Source organism: Onthophagus taurus, chromosome 2 (assembly GCF_036711975.1).
Source record: "Onthophagus taurus isolate NC chromosome 2, IU_Otau_3.0, whole genome shotgun sequence".
Taxonomy (NCBI): domain Eukaryota; kingdom Metazoa; phylum Arthropoda; class Insecta; order Coleoptera; family Scarabaeidae; genus Onthophagus; species Onthophagus taurus.
Window position 1 is genome coordinate 8,770,493 of NC_091967.1, and position 21,162 is coordinate 8,791,654.

The window sequence follows — 21,162 nt, forward strand, 5'->3', positions numbered from 1 at the left end:
AAAAGAGGGAGATTTACAACCTTAATTTATTAGGGTGTTTTAATGGTTAACTCGACGTGTTTAAGACAAACGTCCAGTGGGCGAAAACCCGAGACTACAACATTTAATCAGGCCACTCGAACCGACATCCCCGAAATAAAAAGGAATTTTAGCTAGTAGTAAATTTGTTTTCGTGACTAGAAGGAAGTTATTACCCCACCCTGTTCAAACTTATCGCATAAATCTTAAAAAGCAACAGTTTGGTTCGTGACATTCAATTGAAACATTATTCCTCAATTTTATGTTTTATACCTTTCCCCTTACTACTAATGAATTTATTAAAAATGCTTAAAGTTTTAATACCCTCGAGATTAACTTTAGACAAAGATTTCTCGAAGTTAGCAAACTACAATTGTAGATACAATCTCAGCGATTCCACTGAGACCCGTAACAGCTAAATTCTTGAATAAATAAAGGTTTCTCACAAATGCAACGAGCGTGTTTCAAAACTGGCCGTTGACCTGTACAACGTTTACAATATTGTTATTAAATTTACGTCAATGTTACGAAATATGTCGATTTCAATGCTAAAATCTAGAAAACTCACTTCCGGTAGCCGTCAGTGGCACGTAAAGCTTTTAACCGAATTGATCCTCTGCTACTTTTTTTTTGCTATTCCCTTTCCATAAAACTCCCCTTCAACAGAAATGCATGAAACAATGAGCGCCAACGTTGCGACTCCTTTCATTTCCTACGGGACTTTTCTCTTTCCCAGCGAGATTAATTAAAAAAAGAGAGGAATTCACAAGCCAGTCATTACATTTTCATCAACCAGATTTACTATTAAATAGTAATATATTTGGTTGTATGTAATTGGTTTTGGTGAGTTTATGTAGAGGAAGTAGAGTCAGAGTTGTTGACAAACCTGTCTGAAGATGCACGGCTAAATCCGAAACTTTCTAGTTTAGCCGAAATGTTTCTAGTTCTAGGTTTAGTGTTTGTTCTAGTTTTCGTTCAGTAAAAATCCACAGCAATTCTGAATAACAATTAAAACTAGAACTAACACTAGATTTAGAACTAGAAACATTCTGGTTTAGCCGTGCGTCTGGGCTAAACCCAAAACTTTCTTGTTCTGTTTAGTTCTCAATATAAACTAGAACTAGAAACATTCCTGTTTAGCCGCACGTGTCTTAAAACGGCTAGTTCAAGTTTTAGTTCAATAAATACAACGCTGAATAACAACTGAAAGTAGCTGTCTTAGGAGACGCACGGCTAAGCCCAAATGTTTCTAGGTTTAGTGTTAGTTGTAGTGCTAGTACTGGTGTTAATTCCAATTATTGTTGATTCTAATAATATAAATTGGAATTTTTAATTTGATTTGAAATTGCAGTAGTTACAATAGTGATGCTTATTTATTGCATACTTATTTCCAAATTCTCTCAATCTTAGTATCTTTCTTTTCTATGTGATATTATTGATATTTAAGACAATACATCGATACCTATAAAACTAATAATTAACGAAATATTTTTTACCTTGAAAGGCAAGGAAAAGAAGGAGAAAAATAATAAACTAGAATCCCTGGAGATGTCGTTCCGTCTACAGTCTACACAACCGTAAACAGAAATTACGACGTCCTTTGTGTCCGTTTGTCAGCAATGAATGAACGGACCGAGTCGTGAAAGCCAGCGTCGACGTCGCCGTAGACTCACCTGAGTCGCGACGCCCGTTAAAATGTTCGTTTTCAAAACTAGAAAGAGAAAAAACGATATCAAGAAAAAGAAAAAGAAGAGTGCATAATTCAGCTAGAAAGGGTTGAAGGGCGAGTCCGCTTCTCTTTCTGTCAAAAAAAAAGGGGAATAAAAAAGGGGCAAAAGAAAGAACATGGTGGCATATTTTATGTAAAAAGATAACGTGAAATATCGATGCTGACCGACGGTTGCCACCATCAGCATATTGCTTTTGGGATACCTATCAGGTAGATCTATTTGGAGAGGTGAAAATTTCAATATACCGGTTGAAACCGTGTCTACTCGTCCGCAATTAAAATCCTCAATGGTAGCAGTTTTTTTGTTTAGTTTTTTTTTATGCTGCATTCCCAACTCTTTTTTGTGGGTGTTCTTTTTTAGTTGTTTCATCATTTTCGGTGTTTATCTATCATTTTTTTTTATTGTGTTCAATTCGAAACGAGTGCATGTTTAAAACTCGTGCTTACAAAATATTATCTGCCCAAACTTTGTTGTATCACCAAAGATTTATTTACATATGCCACTTGAAACTCGCTACTACTGTCTTGTGAGGGAAGTTCGCGAACTTTGGGAACATTCATCTGTTCCCAATGGTGCCACACTGCATATAAATCTCTAAATAAATAAGGCGTCTGGACTAGAACTGCGCCCTGAGGACTACCACATGTCAGTAATCCTCCTAGATACGTGCGTTATACAATTGCCTCAATAAAGCAAACATGAAATTACTATTTACTATTAAATCTAAGTCATGAAATTTTTAAATTTCTAATTTTTTTTGTGTCATTACAGGGTTGACGTCAGCTTTTGATTCTCATCTACGTGGACCCGCGTTCGTTATGGAACCTCCAACACGTTTGGAGTTTTCAAACTCAAGCGGTGGTTGGTTGGACTGTTCAGCTTCGGGGAGTCCCCAACCATCGATCGATTGGCTTTCGGTAGACGGGACGTCCGTTGGAGACGTTTCCGGTATCCGACGTGTTCTACGAAACGGAACCCTCGTTCTGCTACCATTCGCTGCTGCAGCCTATCGTCAAGATATCCATAGCACCGTCTATCGATGTGTTGCTTCTAATAGTGTCGGCAGAATCATTAGCAGAGATGTACAAGTTAGAGCAGGTAACTATAAAGCTATAGGTATAAATAAGTTATAAATATACAGAAAAATATGTTAGCTTGAAATACGTTGGGGGATGAAATTTTATTTTAAGATGCTTCCTCAACATTTCCTTTCTATTTATGAAAATATAAATCGTCGCCGTCTAGAAGCAAATCGGAAAATAATTGAGGAAAAAAGAAAAGGGGCCGTCGATTTTCTCGTTGGATCGGAGCCAGCGCAATCGCAAACGTTAGCGTCGTTGACTGAGCGGTCAATTTCCTCACGACGCAAATAGTTCCTACAAGGAAAGTGTTTTATCTTCGCCGTGACCAGCATCAATTCTTGTTACGATAACCGTCACTACACACCCATCTGTCCTATAAGTGATATATTAGTTCCTAAGGGGCCGATATATTAACTCCCATAATCAGACGACATAACCAATTTGTTCTCAAACGTTTTTGTAACTTGTCATCATGAATTTCTTATTTTCTTTTCTTTTTAGTTGTTACTCAACCGTTTAAGATTGATGTTGAAGTTTTGGGGGCGGCAAGAGGTTGTACGGCGGTTTTAAAATGCGTGGTCCCTTCATTCGTTAAAGACTTGGTACGAATAATTTCATGGGTACAAGAACCATCACTTTACATTTACCCATCTCTACAAGGAGGTAAGTAGCTTAATTTATATTTCACTCAAAAGTTAATTATTTTTGTTGACGTCGATAAAAAATTTAATCTATTCCATCTAAAAGCTTCTTTTATAAAAAAAATAGGTAACGTAAGCTTTTTTATATGAGACTCTTTTGTTCCAAGATCCTTTCGATAAATCTTGGTTACAGAAACTCCCCTAAGAAAATTCATTTATCGCTCGTTTTCGTTTAGATGAAGATAAAACGCGTCCCGCGATTGATTCATCGACCCGGTTAATTGTACGTGAGTACGTGTAGCTTACAAGCACGGACTACACTCTGAAAAGGGGCGTAAGTCTTTTAAATTGGCCCATACGTTTCGTTTTAGTTGTCCATTCTGTTGGAAACGACTCTTTGATAAGGGGTTTTGAACAGCTTCCAAACTTAACATCACATAGCGTAAAACAAACTTTTAAATCACGTGTAATTTTAGAGAATTTTTATTTGAGCGAATCTAACAAACATCTTTGACTAATTCGATGATTGAATAGGGTTCATTTTCCCGATGGGGTGTATACATCCCTTTTCGGGTCGGATCTTATTAAGTTTTATTTCGGTGTCGGCATCAGAAGGTTTTCACGAAAACTGATTGAAGAGTTCTCGGTACCTTCTTTGTCACGCTACCGGATTCCGGTCACGCGATCTTTTCAAAAACGTCTGCCAGTTTTTCATTCATATGTTTCAGGATGTCTTATACTGAATTCACTGTATTGTGTATTTTTTGATAAAAAGCTTCATTTACGAGGGCTTGTTCTTATAAATGGATCATCACTTTTACAAGAGAACTTTTTTTAAAATTTTAAACAACTACCCTTTTTGCGTTTGGGTTTCAAGTTGCTAAAATGTTTGTAGGATTTCACGGTCTACTATTTGACGTTTCGAAAAAATCTTGATTCTAAAATTTAAAACAAAAAGTTGTTTATGAATTGTAAAATGAATAATTTGAGAATTTATAAGAAATTTGATTTTGATGTTTATTTTATTTTCAGATGGAAAATTTCACCAATTACCCTCAGGAGAACTACTCATTCACAATTTGGAATTCAGCGATCAATTTCCGGCCTACAGATGCAGGACTATGCACAGACTGAGTCGACAAGTTGTCGTTAGTAACGCGGCCAACGTTCGGATTACAGGTAAATTAATAAGTTCATTTTCTCTTAATTTGTTTCCAGATTACTAGAAACGTAGTATAAATGTAAAATTACTGCTGCTTTTCATGGAATTTGAGTTGTTTATTTTCATCTGTGTTATTATATCCAATCCAACCCCATTCATAATTAAAGTGAATGCTTCTGCTCGATTAACATTTAGCGTAACATTCACTTTACGGTTAAATAACGCTTTATAACGCTTCATTAATGAATTAATGAATGTTGTTGGGCAGAACGCTTTTATATCTTAGGTTTTGCACCGACGTTGGTTGAAGCATGTTGCAATCTTTTTCATCTAGCACGATGTTAAAGGACCACCCCATAAAAACAGAAATCACAAAAATCGCGATACCAACTTACTACGAGGATGTCGAAGTCTTCTAAACACAGACACAATCACTTCAATAACGATACAAGACCTCATATAAAGTAGTTAAAGTAGTAACTGTAGACGAAGATGGGAAAAATGAAAAAAAGGATGGGGAGAACGCCCATTATGCTCTCCTAACCCTTCTCCACATGTGTTTACCTTTATACCAAAAGTAACGAGAACATTATGTGGTAAGGGATATTTTAAGTGCAGTGAAAAAATAGGTGACTCTAATACAAATAAGCCTACCCCATGTGACCTATGATAGATTGCACTGTTGATCATCACTCTTCTTATTTCCACAAGAATGAAATACTTGGAATTGCTAACTGTTACCTCCACACTTACTCTTCTTTGATTGAGTGATCCCATTACAAGTTTTTGGGGTTCAAGTTAATTTACATAATCTCGATAATTTGGACGTTTTTTACATCCAGTATTATGTTTAGCCAAAACTATCTTCATGATGGCTTACAATACTCATCTGATTCCGAACTAACCTGAATTGCATATAAATTCGCGCAATTTAAAAAGTTTCAGAATGATCTTTGCTTCTATACAAATATAATACCAAAAATTATCAAAACTACTCTTGTTAATATTTGAGAAATGAATAGGTTATAAAAAAATTCACTGATTGTTTTAAGTTACATTTGCAAAGTTCCGCAACGGAAATTTGATTATTGATTGGTTCAACTAAATCCCCTAATTACAATTAATTCTGACTAAGAGGTTAATTAATACTATATGAAGCATGGCGTAATACTAGTTCAATACGAATGTATCATATTTCTAATCAATACCCCAACAATAAGTACATTGTGGTAAGTAAATATTTGTAGTTAAAATAATTAGGAATAAACCAATAATAATAATTATCATATAAAACGATGTTTTTTAATTAATTTTACTTCATCACCAATTCTTTTTCTCAAAAACAAAATCTCTTCTCTTTCATCCCCTTTTTGTCGCGGAGATTGTAACTAAAGGTTTATCTTCCTCTTTTCCTCTTACGTTCTAGCTCTCACGTGTACGGACGACGACGACTTCACGTTGCAGTCGTCTCGTTTTTGCTCTCTACTCCATAGGGGGCCCACTTTTACCCTCGCGGCGAGCTCTCGTATCAATATTTCATAACCGCACTTCCCCCCGTTACACACACATACATACATAGAGGGAGGACCACACGGTTTGCTACGGAGTGGTCCCATTCAAGTTTAGATGCTTCATCTGTGGAGTGTTCGTCCTTAGGTTGGGAGGAGTAAAGGAACACTTCAATCGCTTCCCACCCCAACCGTTACCGCTACTATGCAATGTGAGCCCCCTTATTTACAAACGTCTCTTCGATTTTTGTTTGTTTTAAATTTAAGAAAAAAAGTTTAAATCTTAGCTTTTTTTATTATTGTTAAAGAAAAAAATTTATAACGTCGTCTTCTTCTTGGTAAACTTCGTTGTTGAACGTTATTAATCGAATCAACATTATTAATAAGAAAATGTAAATGATTTTTCCGATTTCGTCCATTCCATTTTGTTGGATTTCTTTATTTCTTGGTTTCATTCGTCCCCTTTTTATATTTGATGACACATTATTGACAAATTATTGACGTGGTTTAAAAAGTACTGTTGATAGATTTCGGTGGGGAACTTTATAACCCGGAAACCTAACCGAATTTAAACGTTTCCCATTTGTCAATGTGCTGGGGCCGTCGCTTCGTACCAAATATTTACCATAAACGTCGATTACGTTCCGTACATTAGCGGCCGCAGACAAATTTGTGGTGGCGGATGCACCACGATTGTGTCGATCCCATAATGGGGAGACGACCGTTATTGCTTTATTCTTCCAATCAACGTTTATTGTCGTTCAAATCGAACAATGAATGTTCGATCGAAACGCCATTGATGATTTACGTCATCGCACTATTTCAAAATGAAATTTCCTAAATTATCATTAATTGTAATAACTCTTTGCTATTTCTATTTATTTTAAACCCAACCTTCATTTTGTTCCATAAAATAATTTAGAAACTAAAACATTGGAATTGATACAAAATTAAACTTGAACTTATCAGGAAATTAAATCTTAAAATCCGTGCAAACTGTAATTAACTTGAACTGTCAACGGCAGTCGTTGTAATTTTTGTAACATCTGCCGCACGCGTTGACAGTAGCTACCCTTTTCACTATTTTCCTTTTTATTTTTTAGATTTTTTTGTTGACGCTAGATTTGTGGGGTGGAAAATCCCGCTGGAACAGCCACAAATGAAAAACGGGCGCGTGACGAGAACATACACTTTTAATTTGCGGGTGGGGATCATTAGCGTGCCGCCGTCTCCCTGCGAATTCTACGGGCAATATTTTTCACGTACAAATTTCGATCCACAAAAAGAAATCCCCTTCAGAAATCGCACATCAGAAGAAAAGGGAAAAATAATAATGATGATAAAACCGGAAAAAGAAATGAAAGGGCGGATTTTTTTTTTAGTTGGGTTGGTGTGAAAAAGGGTGGGACGTAAAAATGTGTGTCCCGAATCCGTTTAGGTTCACCCTAAAAGATACACCGAGATAGAAGGTGATTGAAAAGAGATGGATGAACGTGATGGATATACCCAATATTTATTTTAGCCTCATTATTTTCACAAAATCGGATTCTAACAAGTGTTAGGAAAATCGGGAAGTTAAAGCAAATATTTTTATTTGAGATTAAATAATTTAATTTTAATTGCGTTTCAAGGCTTCTTCATTGCGGGTAGAAGCAACTGGAGCTTATCTCATTGTTACATTGCATTAACATAATGCTTACCGTTATTTTTTACCCTTTTTGAATGTTATCAATAAGAATTATTCCACGTACGCCCCACGGCTGTCAGTCTAAGGCTTTGCACAACACATCATCTTCATGCCATCTACAAGCATGAAGGTTGAGTCCTCTGAATTGTAATTGTTACCTTAGGTAGTTGTTAATCTCCAATTTTAACCAACTAATTAAAAAAAAATTTAACCAGGTGATATCTACACCTAATGATATCTAAGGTGATATGTTTTCTAAACAATGTAAGAATTCTGAGCTGTAGCTCAGAAAAAGATTTCTGCCCCTGTGTCAGTCCGTCCGTTAGAACCATCCGTGAAGGTTAAGAGTGTTGTTTCTTCTAAAAATGAGTTTTGCCTACGTATAGTCAGTTACACACTCTATAAAGATATTTTTTCCACTGCCTCCGTCCAGACTTACACAACTTTTGGCGGCATCCTTGAAAAATCTGCACTCGTAACATAATAATTAACACCATCTCTTGCTCAGCATGTTTTCCATCGCTATCAATGGAAGCAATTATATAGGATTGTAAAATACACAAACGCAAGATTCTGCTTTCTGATTAATCGCAACAATTAGGTTTTAAACCAGCACACTGATACGTGCACGCCGATAAGTGATATCGATACACAAAACGTTTTGGCCGGCAAAAAGTTGTAGTCCACTCCAAATTATCTCGAAAGCAGAACATGATGAAAAGGATACTTCTATGATGACTATGATTCTCATTCGAGCAATTCAAAGTGATACAAGGATTGCAGTTTCTCCTCGGAATGTCAAAGTTATCCTCAGCATGAGGATATTTCAGAATGATCCGTTAGAAAGATTACTAAACTACAATATCTGCTTTAAAGGCAATTCAGAGCTACACGTGTAAATCCGTAATCTTGTCAAAGAATGTACCGGCAACCTGAGAAAACTCGCCAGGGGCAATGAAGTTACTTTATGGTGGGTGTCAGGTTACAAAGACATTGAGGGCCATGAAAAGGGGGCCAAAGAGGCAGCGAGGACGCTCTTTATTGTACTCCAAGCTGGCTGTGCTGCACTACAAAAGTAACCTTGCGATGGAAAGAACTTTCAGGACACCGACAGGCGAAAAGTATGATAACTCCTTTGCAAAAGAAAGCCAAAGAGGTTTGATACCTCAGCAAAGGGTCGCTGTCAGGTTTCCTGACCTAGATTTTCCTTAAACCGTTGGAGGGCTTAAGTTACAATACGAGAGGGGCCACTCCTCCAGCCTAGCAGTAATAATAATAATAAGTCTGTGTCAGGTTGTCTTCATAAAATTGATATATTCTTGCATCCACTGTAATGGAGTTGGGATGTTTGTATACATGAGTTGTACACTAATGTATTCATGATTAAGTGTCTTACTGGATGATTTTGAATTAGATTCTAGTGGTTACTTTTCTTCAATGGGGGTTAATTAACATTATATTTACACAATTCTTAAATTTCCTTTTGTCTCTTTTTCGTTCGATACAAAAGTAAACGACCCTTGAAATTGTCTGTCACGGTACTTAATGCTAAATTCCCATTTCGCATCGTCATAAAAGATGGGGAAGGGAGATTAATGATTAATGCGAGAGTAGAATAGGGCCGTTAAACTGTGTGTACATAAAACGAGACCTCGTTCAAATAGAGCCCTATTTTACCCTCAAAAAACGAGGATTTTTAAATATTCCTTTTTGCTATATCTTTGTTTATTGTCATTTTTTCCTATACACTTTTTTTGTTTCTTCTTAGATTTCATTTTTTTGATGTATTTTTCTTTGTAGAGCACCGAGGAATTGTTTCACCGGTAGTCGTTGAGAATTCAGGAACAGTAACAGTTGCCCAGGACGAAGGAGCAGCTTTAATATGTATATCTCAAGGATGTCCGACTCCGGAATACAGGTAAAACGTTTTCCTTACTCTTTCTACTTTAAAAAGTCGCCTTCTTTACCCCGAAACATGCGCCGGTTGTTCTACATCCGCCCAACAACTTTTCTGTTTTTTATACTCCTTCCGTTTTATTTCATCCTTCTCTCAAGGAATTATCTTGTGCATGTTTTATCATTTCCAAGCGCGTGTTTCCTCCACGTTTTCATTCTTCCGAATCGGAAACAACACGTCTTTGCCAAATTGGAATGTCGTCGTCGCATTTACTACTTTCGCGAGGTAAAAAATAAATAAACCGAATGTAAAACGAGTTTAACATGAATGTAAAATAGATATAAAAACGAATTTCCACGTTCTATTTCGCGTATCGTTGTCGGGGAAAATAAACCGAATATTGACCGCGCTCGATAAAAATAAACAATGTTCGACTTCGAAATTTTCATTGTCAACGCAATTCGAAATTGTAATTGTTATTTTCGACGACTAAACAGAAAATGGGTCGTTTAACATTTATTTGTGCCGAAATAAGCTAAAACGGATCAAAGTTTTTCAACGTGTTCTTATAGTTCTCCTTCAAATCCTAAAATTTATATTCTGGAATCAATAACCGTTCGGTGAAGTTAATAACAAAAATAAACTTTACCAGAGTTATGAATAAAAGTTGGAAAGCGAGTTTTCTCTGATCGACTCCAGCAAATCTGGTCTAAAAAGTTTTCTTGCTACTTGTTCGTCGTCGTCGATGGCGGCGCCACCTTTTCCGTCGGAAATCTCATTTCGAAGAGAACTACTTGGCAATTGGCCATCGTTAACCTTAAATATATCCGGTCAATCTCAACACATCAAGTTAAATGACTATCTATATATTCTTCATTTAAACTTGTTAATTAAAAAAGCATTTGTGATTTAAATTTTTTCTTTTTTTAATACTTAGATGGTATTCACAAAAAAATGGTGAACAATCGTTAATAATCCCAGGACCTAGAATACGACAATTAGGTCCAGTTTTAGCAATAGAAGCCGTTACATCGGAAGACGGAGGAATCTACCGTTGTATGTCATCGAACGCCGGTGGCGAAGCGAGTGCCGATTTACGTTTGATGGTTTCAACTCCGCTTCATGTCGAAATTACACCGCCTATGCTCAGTGTCCATATGGGTGGAAGCGCCGAATTTAAATGTTCAGTTTCCGCCCAAAACGGCGGACCTCATTTGGTGACTTGGTACAAAGATGGGCGTCAACTTCCCAGTACTGGACGAGGCACCAGCGAAGCACTCATCATAAATAATGTTGGAAGGGAAGATCGTGGAATGTATCAATGCGTTGTTAGAAGAACTGAAGGCGACACTGCTCAAGCTGCTGCCGAATTACAATTAGGAGGTAAAAAAAGTCCTAATTTCCCATTAAATTTAGGTTAAAAGCAATAAATTTCTTTTGATGTATATAAAGTAATTTAAAAGTAGATATAAATCTTCTTAACTTCCTTTTATATTCATTCCTTTTAATTTTTATTACATTTTCCGTCAGTTTCAGTAAGTTTAACAAAGTTTACTGGCGGTTTGAGAACGAAGATAGTTGTGTTCCCGGTTGATATTACAGCTAATTCGTCTTATCTAATCGAGGGGATGGCGGTACTTGCAAGAGTTCGGCGCCTAATTGTATTCCTACCGTAACTAAATACTGTCGGAAGATATGGTCTCAAAGACATCCTGTCCTTCTCTCCTCGGAACTGGAAATCCTTTGCGTTGATTGTGATAACAAACCAGAACGACGCGACGAGACGCGCTTCGAAACGTTTTGAAACATTTTGTGTTGGAATAATATGAAATTATTCTTGAATAATGAATATTTTTAAAATTCTCGAAATTAAAATGGATGATGGTTCTACTGGGAAAAAAGTAAAATGGAGAAATTTAATTTCAGGTGCACATCAAGTTGTCAATTATATGCGTGTTACTCGCCCCACGAGAAGTCTCCGCGAACGAAACAAAGTTATCTCCGGGTGGTTACCCGCACAACACCCCTATATTATTATATTACGACCTTTGTTTCATATCTCTCTTCTCATTTCTACGTATTTTATCCCATTTCTTTTTACTTAAAACTGTAACTAAATTTTGAGACATCAAACAGAATTTTAAGTGTTCTATACGGACGATTTTTGAGTTTAAAAATGGAGGATGCGAACATTTGCATGGAAGGACAAAGGGTGTCAGATCGCAAAGCGGCGGAATTTAATATGGGGCTCTTTCTCTGTGTTGCAGATGCGCCGCCCGTGTTAATATATAGTTTTATCGAGCAGACGCTCCAACCGGGACCTGCTGTGTCATTAAAATGCAGCGCTACTGGTAATCCGACCCCGCAGATATCCTGGACGTTGGACGGGTTTCCATTACCGAGCCATGGAAGGTGAGTGCAAAACAAGAGTAAACTTTAAAGGTTTTTTTAGGAGGGCTAAAACTTTAATCTTACACAAACTACAAATTTTCAAAATAAATTTTTTTTGTTGTTTCTTCAAAACTAAACGTGAACTGTAACAAAAGATAATACGGATCTCGTTAGGATGGATGTAACGGACAAAATATTTTTCTCAAGTTGCTCTATTCCATGTTCATAGATAAACTCGAGATATTCCCCGAGTTGTTTATATCATGTATAAATTAAGGACTGTAGTTCTAGTTTTAATTGTTATTCAGCATTAGATTGTTATATATTTAAAATTAGAACTAAAACGTGCGTCTTTTAAGACGGCTAAACCCAAATGTTCCTAGTTCTAAACTGCTAATTTCAATAAAAATGAATAGTTATAGACTATGCAGTCCAGTTTATTATCGAAGAAAGTAATGATCAACTACATTGATAATAAAAATATAGTATAATAGATTTGTTAAAAAAAATTTTAAAAGATATATATTTTTTTAAAGATTTAACAGTCCCAACAGAAACTTAAATTTGTTACTCGAACCCTTTGTAATCAAGAATATTAAAGTTTGTTAAAAAGTTTTTACCGCTTCGCATCGTAAAATGTTGCGGTTCAATATCTTTCTTTTGTAAACCTCGACCGAGTGGAAGCTTCGTTCCGAGTACATAAAGCTCGGTAAATAAAGTTTGCCCCAGAAAATTTCCGCACATTTCGTTCACTGATAACGCCGCATACAGAGGAAAACTGATGCCGTTGCTTATACAAAACGACGAGACTTTCGGTTTTCCCCTTTGAATAACGACTAACAACTTTTGTCTCTCTCCCTCTCATTTTCGAAGTCAATATAAAAGTTTTCAATTAATTATTCAATCAAAAACTTTCTCACGAAAATGTTTCCCCGATACGGCCCTGACTTGGTACAAACCGTGAGGAACGAAATCTCTTTGTAAGTATCGACATTCTTGACATTGAGGGGGTTGGGACACAATGGCAGTCCTAACGGCGGTAATAACGCTCCCTTTGAGGGGAATGGTGAGGGCGGTGAGTGAAGAGAAGGAACGTTGCGATTAGTTCGTCCACGTCTCCGCGCCATTACTTAGACTAATTGGCGTGAGGGGGGCTTGAAAACGTAAAATTAATACGTTTCAGGTTATAATCCTTACAAAGGTCACTATTTAACCGAGATTCTATTAGTGAAATTAAAATTATTTTCTAGATGGTGTAGATTTTTCAGAAATTTATTAGATTTAAGATAAAAATAGATTTTGAAAATGGAAAGTAAAAGGCTAAAATAAAAGGTAAAAAAACTGCGACCTCTATCGAGGGTACCTTAGTAGACATCGTTTCAGCAGCAAGATTTCTCCTTCGCTTTTCTACTCTTAACATAATAAGCGCAATTTCACGCTCGCCTCCGTCTGAAACAGCCGCTCCATTATGTTCTCTACATGCTTTTTCCCCCGACTTCGTTCCATCGCGTTCTTTACTTCTTCGATTTTTACACAGAACCGTATTACAACTTCTTTTTATTTTTAGTTTAAGTACTTAAACATAGAAGCTTCTCTAAAAGAAACATACACGAATATTGCAAATAGGTACTGTTATTTACAAAGTTGTGTTTTTGTTATCTTGTATTATCTTGTCCTAACACTGAAGAAGAACTAAAACTAGAATTAACACTAACATTAGAACTAACACTACACCTAAAACTAGAAACATTTTAGCCGTCTTGAGAGACGGCTAAAGTATTCTTTTGAAATGTAAGGTTAGTTTTGTTTACAAACATTAATTAAACCGTGAAATTTTCTGTAGTAATTAGTAATGGCAATTATAGCATGAAGTATTCTTTTGAAATGTCAATTAAACCGTGAAGGAATGTTATGTAAGGTTAGTTTTGTTTACAAACATTAATTAAACCGTGAAGTTTTCTGTAGTAATTAGTAATGGCAATTATAGCATGAAGTATTCTTTTGAAATGTCAATTAAACCGTGAAGGAATGTTAGGTAAGGTTAGTTCTGTTTACCAACATTAATTATAGCGTGAAGTTTTCTTTAGTAATGGCAATTGTACCGTGAAGTTTTCCTTTTGTCAATTAAACCGTGAAGTTTTCTTTAGTAATGGCAATCTTACCGTGAAGTTTTCCTTTTGTAATGTCAATTATGCCGTGACGGAATGTTGGGTAAGGTTAGTTTTGTTTACAAATATTAGCTGTGTTTGGTACACTTGCTATAAATACTCCTAGTGTAGCAAGTGTAGTGCAGTTGACAACTCTCAATTTTCAACACATTTTCAAAGTGCATAAGTGTAACAATTTTAGGTGTTTGGTAAAACGGATTATTATGACAGTTATAGGTTATGTAATCTTTATTATTTCTGTAGGAAGTTGAATAATTTATTATTGATCAAAGAATCAAGATGAATAAATCAAAAAAGGAAATGTTGCCTGTAGTTTTCCCCCTTCATCATAAATTATTTTTACATTTAACTGTCTCAATTTTAGCCATTATATTTAACCTTAGAACTTCCTATTGGGTTGTTAATTTTAATTGAATAGAACGTTTTCTACAAATCAAACTGTTATTTATTGTTTTTACTAGCTTACAATATTTTATTTTTGTTTAAATAAATCTAACTTTGACACTTTCAAAAAACTAAATACGTCTTAAAGGTTATGTCGACTTACACTACACTTCCTACACTTGCCGGCGAGTCGGTGTGAAAAGTGTCTGCACTTTTAAAACTCAATCGCTTACCAAACGCGGCGGCACTATCTACACTTGTTTGCACCAGTCTACCAAACACTATTTTTAAGAAAAAGTGTGCACTGGTGTACGTTAGTGCAAGATACCAAACAAAGCTATTAATTATACCGCGAAGCACTAACATTAGAACTAACGCTAGACCTAAAACTAGAAACATTCGGGTTTAGCCGTACGTCTCTCAAAACGTCTAAACCCGGATAATTCTAGCTTTAGGTCGTTTTAACGGGGTCCGTTATATCGAGGTTTTACTATAATAACAACACGAATTGTAAATTCGCTTTGAACTCAACGTTAACATCAAAACCCACAATATTACCGAAAAAAAGGGTACTTTCATTATGTCTGTTCAAAATTGCATTGCCACTCTGATTGCCAATTTCGACACCCAACATTGCGTTCTTTAATGTTTAAATAATTACTGGCTTAAAACGGAAAAATTTCGCTTTGGCTTTGTATTAAAAACTGTTAACTTACCCCACCTCGGTTGCAACTAATCTTAGCTAAAATCTCATTCCATCACCAATATTTAATCGTGTATACACAAAATTTTTTAATTGTAATAAATTCCACTCTAACTTTAAAATATTTTAATTACCTTTTTTTTTCAAAAAAATATGTAATCGAGTTCAGAAAACGATTTAAAGGAGATCTTACGGGGCTTAAAGTCGGTTTACACTGCGACGCTTATCTAAAACGTTACGACCGGAGTGAAGTTGGCCGATTTGGCGGACGGAGCGTAAAACTTTTGTTTTTCACGGGGGCCTAAACTTACTCCAACTTCGTCGACCAAAACCTAAAGCGTTCGCGGTCTAGTTACTTCCATCTAAGTTTGAGAACTTCGACACAGATATGAAATATATTTACTAACAAAAAATTGCTTCAAGTCCATTTTTTTTGAGTGTCCCACCTGGTTACTCTCCATTTAACCACTAACGGCTTTATTGAAGGTGAATTAATAAGAAGCTTTTTGCGTACTTTCGATAATCTTCTTCTTCGGCGGGAAAGCTTTTCAATACCTGTCACCTGCGTTTTATGGTAGGTACAGGATAACGTTGGGGATCTTATATCTGGTGCTTTCTAAAGGAAGGATGCGAAACGACGAGGTTTTCTTTTGGTGTGGGATCCTTTCACCTAGCTTGATGTCTTTTTTATGGCTGGTTTATTGGGTTTTAAAATAGTCATTTAGAGGAAGGTTCTTTGAATAGAATATGGCCTTAAAAGATCAACGAGTTGATTATCTTGAAAATATTTTTAACCTACATTACTTTTTTCAGATTCGTTATTGGGCAATACGTCACTGTACATGGAGACGTTATAAGTCATGTAAATATAAGCCACGTAATGGTAGAAGATGGTGGAGAATATACTTGTACGGCTGAAAATCGTGCGGGAAAAACATCCCATTCCGCGAGATTGAATATATACGGTAAGTAAACAAAAAATAAAATCGATTTAATCCCCATTAAACCTAGCCTTACTTTTTGAAACAAATACGAACATCCCATCAAAATGGATTTTCCTTTAATCATCCTAATTAAGCTTGTGTATTTCGAATGAATGGCACAAGCCTTCGATGCCCCGAAACCAAATCCAATTAGTGCCACGAAATCCAGCATTTCGAATAACTTCTTCGAATTTCCCCACGCACAACAAACAATCGATCATAATAAATATACAACCTAAATTTCCCAACGGAACGAGATTCACCGCCCCCTTAACACGGTCGTCGTATTTATTCCCACAGGAATGCCCTACATCCGGTTGATCCCGAAGGTGACTGCCGTCGCAGGAGAAACGCTTCAACTGAAGTGCCCCGTGGCCGGTTATCCCATCGAGGAAATCCATTGGGAACGCGGAGGACGCGAATTACCCGACGGGCTACGGCAGAAGGTTCTACCCGATGGGACACTCCAGATCAATCCGGTTGAGAAGAAGGCTGACACCGGAATATATACCTGCTGGGCACGGAATAAACAGGGACATAACGCTAGAAGGAGCGGTGAAGTTAACGTAATAGGTAAGGAAACGGACTGATTTATATGCTACACGCGAATCTAGAATTTGCATAATACATACTGATACCTGTTGAACTTAATATGTTTCTGTTACGAGGTTACAGATTGAATCCAAACGAAGACATTGAAATCAAGAAGGAAGATTAAAATTAATTAATTTTTAGGTTATGATCCTGGCCAAAAAGATGTTTGAAAATGATGAACTCAATCAGCTTAAAAAAAATACTATTTTTTTCAGTTCCCCCAAAGGTTAGTCCATTCTACGCTGAGGATACTCTTCACGTTGGTGATCGAGCGAGTTTAACCTGTTCTGTGACAAAGGGTGATCTACCCCTGACCATATCCTGGCATAAGGACGGTCGAAATGTCGACCCAGCTCAAATGGTTTCGATTACTCAAGTGGATCAATTTACTAGCATTCTATTAATAGAAAGCTTATCACCGCATCACAACGGCAACTATTCGTGCATGGTCCGGAATCAGGCTGCGGAAGTGTCCCATACGCAGCAGCTAGTGGTCAATGGTAAATTTTTGTTGCGCGCCGTGTTCGCGCGTTGTTTTTACCGCCCGCCTTTTCTGTCTCTCTGACGTTTGTTTTTCTCTCTTTTCTCTATTCAGTTCCCCCTATTATTGAGCCCTTTTCCTTCCAAGACGGTCTGTCGGAGGGCATGCGCACGCGCACCGTGTGCGGCGTGAGTTCCGGCGACCCGCCGCTGGTCGTTTCCTGGCTGAAGGATGGGCAGCCGTTGACGGCCGCATTGGGCGCGAATGTTTCGGCCCTTGACCCTTATTCTAGCCTGTTGAGCATTTCTAGCCTTGATTCGAGACACTCGGGGGATTTCACGTGCGTGGCCAGTAATCCGGCCGCGGAGGTTAGGTACACCGCCAAACTTCAGGTCAAAGGTAACAACATCCCCCCATATCCATCCCAAATGCGATTCACTATACCCCTTCACTGCCCTACCACTGTTGCTTTTGGCACACGCCGCAGCCGGCCCCCAAAAAAGGTCAAGGTACTGTTGCACCCACTTTTAATTTTCTTTTTGATTTTTCTATCTTTGTAGAATTTTTTTTATCATATCTTTATTTTTTTGATTTGTTAATTGCATGTGTATGATCGATGGTTTAAAGATGTCTTAAATATCTTAAAGATAATAGAATAATCAAATTCTATCATCTTTTTATTTCAACTGAAATTCAACGGTTAAAGGTGTCTAATATAATTTCATTTTTGAATTTAAGAATTGATTCGGACTTTTGAATTTCGTTGAATTTTTTTTTACTTAATATGTTACGAGGAGCTTTTATACAACACAATTCACCGCCAGCCAGGAATTTTTTACGTCTCCCTCACCAGTATCTGCTTATTGCAGCAATTGCCACCGTATTTATTAGCCACTAACCAATAAAAAAATCCTTTCACCTAAAAAAAATAATAAAACCGCGTAGTGTGTGATTGATGTCGTCACCACCAATTTCACGGCACTCACTAATTACTTATTTAACGCAACGTGTATTTTTGATTGATGTTCTTTTTGCACCGATTTATGAAATAAACTCTTTTCTTCATTAGCCTGATATTTGTTTCAGTTCCTCCGCGATGGCTTGTTGAACCGGTAGACATCAGTGTTGAACGAAATCGTCACGTGGCGCTTCATTGTCAAGCTCAGGGTGTACCAACACCTACAGTTACTTGGAAAAAAGCAACAGGTCAGCAGACAAATAATTATAATTTTGTACTTCAACAATTGCAACGTCTCCATAAACACTTAACAAAGTACAGAACAGAATACATCGAGATTGATGCAAACCGCAACACCTAGAGCAATGATCAAGTTTTGGAACTTCTTCTTGGAACCTAATTATTTCCAAGTATATAACTGCTTAAATAATGCAGATTTAAGTTTTCCCAAAAAAAAATTGAAATGAGCATTAATTCCTTCACTGACAAACTGAAAAGTTCTTTATTTCTTCTTGAAAAAGTCATTATTTCTGAGAGTAGTTCGCACACTATTTTACCTCTAGGTTGAATACTTGAATCACTGCTGAGTCGCAGAGCCAAGCCTTTCCTTCTGCTCTTTATTCATGTCCAAACCAGCTTGGTTGAAAACAGCCTTGTACAAATCCTCTTGCATAGCAATCCTCAAATACAGAAATACGTCGAATAGTGTATTTCTCAAAATAACATTCTCAAATAACAAATTTCCAACATTATCATTTATTTTGATTTACTAATCCATTCTTGTTATTTATGTTTCTAACTCATCATTTAATTCATTATTACAGGTAGTAAATCTGGTGATTATGAAGAAGTGCGCGATCACATGTACACAAAAGTATTAGAAAACGGAACATTACTTCTTCAACATGTAAAAGAAGATCGCGAAGGTTTTTATCTTTGCCAAGCTGATAATGGTATCGGAACCGGGATTGGTAAAGTAATTCAGCTTCGGGTAAATTCGTCGCCGTATTTTTCGGCACCTTCCCGATTGATTACGGTGAAAAAAGGTGATACGGCGACGTTGCGCTGCGATGTTAACGGCGATAAACCAATCAGTGTGATTTGGTTGAGAGCCGGAAAAACCGAGTTGAATCCTTCCACGAATTACCGAGTACACGTAAAACAAGATGTTACGCCAGACGGAGTCGCCGCTGAGCTTCAAATTGTTAACGCTGAAGCAGCGGATAGTGGAGCTTATTTTTGCCACGCTAGTAATATGTATGGAAAGGAACAACAATTAGTTAATCTTTTGGTGCAAGAACCTCCGTTAAGTCCCGAACATGTTGAAGCAGCGATGGTTAGTAGTCGATCAGTTAATTTAAAGTGGCAGCATAAATCTGGAGATTCAAATGAAGTTTTTAAATTTGTTGTTGAATTTAAAGAATTGGAACGTATGTATATATATATTATTAATTAAGGAAAATAATTATTCTTATTTTATTTAATTTGAAATGTAGGTCCGTGGCAACAAATGGAATTAACTGATACTCCACTACAATACGCGGCTTTAATCGAAAACTTAAAACCGGCTACGAAATATGTTTTTCGTGTTTTTGCTGAGGGTCCTGCAGGAAAAAGTACTCCAAGTGATGAGTTGTTGGTTCGAACTGAACCTCAACGTCCCGCCGGTTCCCCGTTGGATCTCTCCGTTCGGCCAGCTTCCTCAACTTCGTTATTAGTTACGTGGAAACCTCCTTTACCGGATTTAAGACACGGTGATATCCAAGGGTTTAACGTTGGATATCGCGTCGGAAATGTTGGATCGTATAATTTTACTTCCGTATCTGGAGACGGTGAAGATGGCGGCGATGAAGTTTTATTAAACGGATTAGCGAAGTATGCTCGATATGCCGTCGTGGTACAAGCATTTAATGAAGTGGGGGCTGGACCATTAACGGAACCGGTTACAGCACAAACAATGGAAGATGGTAACAATTAAATTTTTGTTTTAAATGATTTTATGAACAATATTTTTTAGTATTATATGAATCCATGTTGCAAGTTGGGTATATTATAAAATTTGGTTGAAATAATACTAAAATTAAAACTTCTTACTTGCATTAATCATTTATTTTTTCGGTACCGGTTTCGGTACTACACCATCATCAGCCGAATCTTCATCAAACGTAGTAATTAAATAGTTTTTGAGTTTAAGATAATTATTATTTGACATAAAATCACCAGTTTTACTTATATATAATCTCTTTTCATTATGACTATCCCTGCGTCCTTATCAGTTTTTACATAAATACTCTTACCTTTATCAAGTTTATTACGTATGGATTTAATAACATTCTTTTCTTGTTGTTGTATCTTATTGTGTTGCTGTTTTTTATCAAATTTCCTTGATATAAATGAGATGAGTTCTTTTCTGATAAAATCATGTTCTGGAAGATTTCTGATAGCCACCTCCATTTTTATGGCATCATGTGGTAAGTTGGTTTTAGGTTGAAGAGTGTAGTTGTATCCCTTCTTCATTAGGTTAGATTCTTCTTCGCTGAAGGAAATATTAGTAAGGTTTTTGAACTGAATTGGTTTTTCGTGTATGGAAGGATTACTTTTTTTTATATAGGGATGGCATTCTTCCTAGGATTATGTATCGTCTGACGCTGCTTCCTTAGGTCATCCTTTTTGATGAGTATGGCATGTACTGTCACTTCCTGTATTAAGTCCTCAATTTCTAAAAAATGTAATTGTCTGTGGTCATTACTTAGCTAATTTTTCATAAGCTTGGTT

General features: G+C 36.7%; 1 protein-coding gene across 2 annotated transcripts in view; it reads left to right on the top strand.

Annotated features, from left to right (window-relative positions):
- LOC111427462 (Down syndrome cell adhesion molecule 2) overlaps window positions 1-21,162 on the top strand; it is a 52,053-nt gene that overhangs the window by 27,061 nt on the left and 3,830 nt on the right. Inside the window, exons 2-13 of one of the 2 annotated variants that reach the window (XM_023062618.2) lie at window positions 2,520-2,846; window positions 3,332-3,493; window positions 4,504-4,650; window positions 9,629-9,746; window positions 10,663-11,108; window positions 11,993-12,137; window positions 16,185-16,336; window positions 16,655-16,927; window positions 17,164-17,448; window positions 18,516-18,635; window positions 19,212-19,817; window positions 19,884-20,354. In XM_023062618.2, the coding sequence (XP_022918386.1) occupies window positions 2,520-2,846; window positions 3,332-3,493; window positions 4,504-4,650; window positions 9,629-9,746; window positions 10,663-11,108; window positions 11,993-12,137; window positions 16,185-16,336; window positions 16,655-16,927; window positions 17,164-17,448; window positions 18,516-18,635; window positions 19,212-19,817; window positions 19,884-20,354 (3,252 nt within the window). Of the gene's footprint in view, window positions 1-2,519; window positions 2,847-3,331; window positions 3,494-4,503; window positions 4,651-9,628; window positions 9,747-10,662; window positions 11,109-11,992; window positions 12,138-16,184; window positions 16,337-16,654; window positions 16,928-17,163; window positions 17,449-17,543; window positions 17,829-18,515; window positions 18,636-19,211; window positions 19,818-19,883; window positions 20,355-21,162 lie in introns of both variants that reach the window. The other variant, XM_023062620.2, reaches the window with a different exon arrangement.